The 4,016-nt window shown below is 50.2% G+C and overlaps 1 protein-coding gene across 1 annotated transcript; it reads right to left on the bottom strand.

Moving 5' to 3' along the window:
- Nucleotides 1-1,873: 1,873 nt before the first annotated feature.
- LOC136481847 (citrate-binding protein-like) lies at nucleotides 1,874-2,815 on the bottom strand. Its single transcript, XM_066479126.1, has 2 exons — nucleotides 2,522-2,815; nucleotides 1,874-2,320 (listed from the first exon to the last, which is right to left on the bottom strand). The coding sequence occupies exons 1-2, from the start codon at nucleotides 2,813-2,815 to the stop codon at nucleotides 1,913-1,915; spliced, it is 702 nt and encodes a 233-aa protein (XP_066335223.1). The 3' UTR covers nucleotides 1,874-1,912.
- Nucleotides 2,816-4,016: the final 1,201 nt, after the last annotated feature.

Here is a 4,016-nt window from a genome sequence, read left to right as displayed (position 1 = left end):
TGCTCGGACATCGCCAGCTACGCCGGGGACTCCTCGGTGCTCGGACATCGCCAGCTTTGCTGGGGACTCCTTGTGTCTTTGGTGTATTGTATTGAGATGTCCTCGGTTCACAGCTGCTCAGCGACGGTTCACACTGCTCGGCGACGGTTCACAACTGCTCGGCAACTCATCACGGTGGTCGGACCATGAGTTTGACTGCTCGGCTTTGTTCGCACCTGCTCGGACAAGCTCAAGACGGCGTTGCACAACGGATACAAGGCGCTCGGGGACTAGCTGTGAGGGGTACGACCTCGGTATCCACAAGACAAGACATAGGCCGCACCATCAGAGGTGGCCCAGCCCATAAGATCAAGGTGTGCACGGCACTGGTCGGCGTGCACCGCAAGATATTGTATAGTACCAAATAGGATATTTTCCTTGTAACCCTACCCCTCCAGAGTATATAAGGAGAGGCAGGGGTCCCCTAGCGGACATAGATCTAGATACATCTCAATACAATACACCAAAGACACAGGACGTAGGGTATTACGTCAATCAGATGGCCCGAACTGTCTAAATCGCTGTCTCTACGCCTTATGTCACCATCCGGTTCCTGATTACGCGCACCTCCACCGATTAATCTACCTTCGTGGGATACCCCTCAGAGGACTGCCGAGCATCTTTTGTCGACACGGGCACTCTCGCAAATTCGGCTAAGAGCTCTCTCGGTTTTCCAGATGCATGCGCATCACGGTAGTTTATAGTTACTAGTAAACATGCCCGTGCGTTACAACGGGATATATATTTTAAGCAAACATACTCGTGCTTTGCAACGTGACATATATTGTATGCTGCGGTACTTGAACGACTTGTGACTTAGAAAATTTTATTTAATATAGCATCGTATTATAATTCATCTTGAAATGTAACTTTGCTTTGTTTTGTATGCAAACTACTCTAACTCGTATAGACAAGAAACCTTTGGGGATTTATCCAATGACCGAATCATGTGATCAATTTATCTTAGGGTTGGATTTCACGTTATGCTTCAACTCGACACGGTGCTCTAACTTGTACGTGCACGGAAAAGAGTAAAATTCCAAAGAAATGCTGATATTTTTTTAGTAAGGAACCGTCCTAAAAAGATTTGATGATTAGTCAGCACAATGCTATTTTGAAGACATGTTTGTTACATCTCAACCGATGGGAAAGTCATTAATAATAGATCAACATGTTTGAGCGAGACTTTGTTGATGCAAAAAAAACAAAGATCGGCGGCCTGTAAGATTTGAGAATTCGGACGTTCTTTCCTAGCACCAGGGGAAAAAGGCAAGTGAAAACGTATGGAAGCAATGAGAAAAAAAAAAGAACAAAACACGAACACCCTGCCAGACACCGAGCGAATACGGATACGGATAGGGCAGAAAAATAGGGAAAGGGGTAGGCAGAAAAAAAAAGTATGGCAGAAATTTTGCAGATCAACATGCTTGAGCGAGACTTTGTTGATGCAAAAAAAAAAGATCGGCGGCTTGTAAGATTTGAGAATTCGGACGTTCTTTCCTAGCACCAGGGGGAAAAAAAAGCAAGTGAAAATGTATGGAAGCAATGAGAAAAAAAAAAGCAGAACAAACACACGGACACCCTGTCGGACACCGAGCGAATAGGGATACAGAAAAAAAGAAGTATGACGGAAAATTTTGCTTCTTTATTATTAGGTAAGTATAGGTATACTCAATTATAATTTAGTGCAGTTTATAGTTATCAATTAAAGTTACTACTCAGTTACAACTTTGTATAGCTTGTAGTTATAAATATGAGACACATTTCTCTTATTCACTACTCAGCTTCTTATTCACTAGCTAGAGACACATTTGAGAGACGTCCTCCATCATCACAGTTCACACATCGGATCCATGTTTCCATCAATCGTGTGTCACCGTCGCGCATACGGCTTGGTGTAGATGGCGACGTTCTTCCAGTGCGCCTCCATGCGGTGCGAATGGTTGTGGAACCCCTGCGTGTACACGCCGAACTTGAAGTAGTGCTCCTTCCCGCCGTGGCCCGGGACTTCCAGCCTCCTCTCGCCGTCGACGAACACGGTGACGTTCTCGGCGGCGACGTCGTGCACCACGTTGAGACGGATCCACCGGTCGTACACGCGGTCTGCAACCACCCTGGTCAGGTTGTGGTAGTAGGTGAGCTGGCCGTCGTAGACAGGCAGCATCACCGTCGACGCGTGCGGCTTGTCCGCGCCGAAGATCTGCATCACCGACGCGCCCGACGTGCCCCATGGCACGTACACGTCGCCCTCGAACTGCCACACCCCGGAGCTGTACACCTTCTGATGATCAACGCATGCATGCAGAGTTAGCATAGGGATCCAACCATGTTCGCTTGGCTTATAATATGTACTTTTTCAATGAACGAACAGTATTTTTCTCTCACAACAAATTAGTCAGTTTCAGACATGTCTTATCAGCCAAATGAACAGGACGGGTCAACAAGCTAGTCAATCCTGCCGACATGGAGAGAGGTGGCGTACGTCGACTTTGATCTCGGTGCGCGGGTAGCCGGGGCGGGTGGCGCTGATGGGCTTGTCGGTGGCGAAGACCCAGAAGCGCCGGACGCCGCCGCACGGGTCGTACCGCTCGTTGAGCGGCAGGTCGTAGGGCTTCTGCACCACGAACTGCGACTCGTTCAGCATGACACGGCTGAAGCCGGTGGTCAGTTGGCGCGACGAGCCGGCGTTGGCGGCGTAGGGCAACGACAGCACCGCCGCCGCTGCCGCCACCAGCAGCAGCAGCAGAGAGCACAAGCTAGAAGAAGAACCTGCCATGTCTGTGACTATATAGCTATCGAGGAGGGCGTACGCATCTCGATCGTCCGTCTAGCGCTATTTAAGCGCTCGGCTGCCTGGTCGGTCAGTGTGCACTGTCGCTGATTACCGCGAGGCGGATCGCGTGTCGTGTGCACGGCGACGGAGACGGTGGCCGGCGGCCGGCCGGCTTTGGCGCGACAGTTAGCGATATCAAGCGCTTCGAAATTCAAGTTGGACGAAGGAGACCTCAAGAGTCGTCGAACGTCAGGAGTGTCGTCCATTCGTCCAACAACACAACATATACTCTGTTTTACTCGTTGGCACCGCACTGGATCTCTGGCCGTGACACGACGGCGACCGGTTGATGGCCGTGAGCCCGTGACACATGACGCCGACGATGCTGTCATCTCAGTTGGAGTGGTAGCTGTCTTTGGCACCGCACTGATTCTCCCGTGACAAGACGGCGACCGGTTGATGGCCGTCACACGTGACGTCGATCCTTATGACCTTATTATCCCTCGAGGAGAGGATTTGCCGGCCTGGGAGTGGCCCAGTGGGCGAGATGTGACGTGATCTGCGTCTCCGTCTGGTTCACGGCCCACACGTCCGTGCTCTCCTTCCAAGGTCCAGACCAAAATTGCTTCTGGGGCTCCTCGGCTCCGTGTGGACATAACACAGTCTTCTTTTAACATTTTTTTTATCGGTAATAATACTCGCAAGCATAAGTCTATCCACACCAGATGCCCATGTTGCAATGCACGTGAAATGCGGAGGGGGCGCAATGACCCGTACGCGGTCTTGGGGTGCGTGTGGCGTGGGCCTGTGTGGGCATGCGAAACACAGGCATGGGCAGGGGCGTGCTGGCACGAGCACAAGCGTGGAGTGCAAGCACGTGGGAAACGGAGTGCAGCACGGGCGTCAGGACGTGGGCGTCCGTCCGGACGTCCGAGCGCTAGCATTTTCGTTTTTTTATCACCACAAAATGTTCTATAAGGTTATCGGAATCGTAAAAACCTACATAAAAAAATTTAGAAATCATAACAGAATAAAAATCAGATTGTAGAGGCGATGATGATACGTACAAGCTTACAAAATTACAGGGCCAAAGTTAACTTCATTATTATCAGAATAAAAATTGGGAAAGAGCAAAAAAGAGGGGGGGATTAGCAAAATAGTGTTTGTGAACAGCAGAGCCCAAGGAAGGGGGGCGCCAGTAGGA

Source organism: Miscanthus floridulus, chromosome 9 (genome assembly GCF_019320115.1).
Source record: "Miscanthus floridulus cultivar M001 chromosome 9, ASM1932011v1, whole genome shotgun sequence".
NCBI classification, from domain to species: domain Eukaryota; kingdom Viridiplantae; phylum Streptophyta; class Magnoliopsida; order Poales; family Poaceae; genus Miscanthus; species Miscanthus floridulus.
Note: the sequence above shows the minus strand (reverse complement) of the source record. Positions and strands in the feature narration are given on the sequence as shown.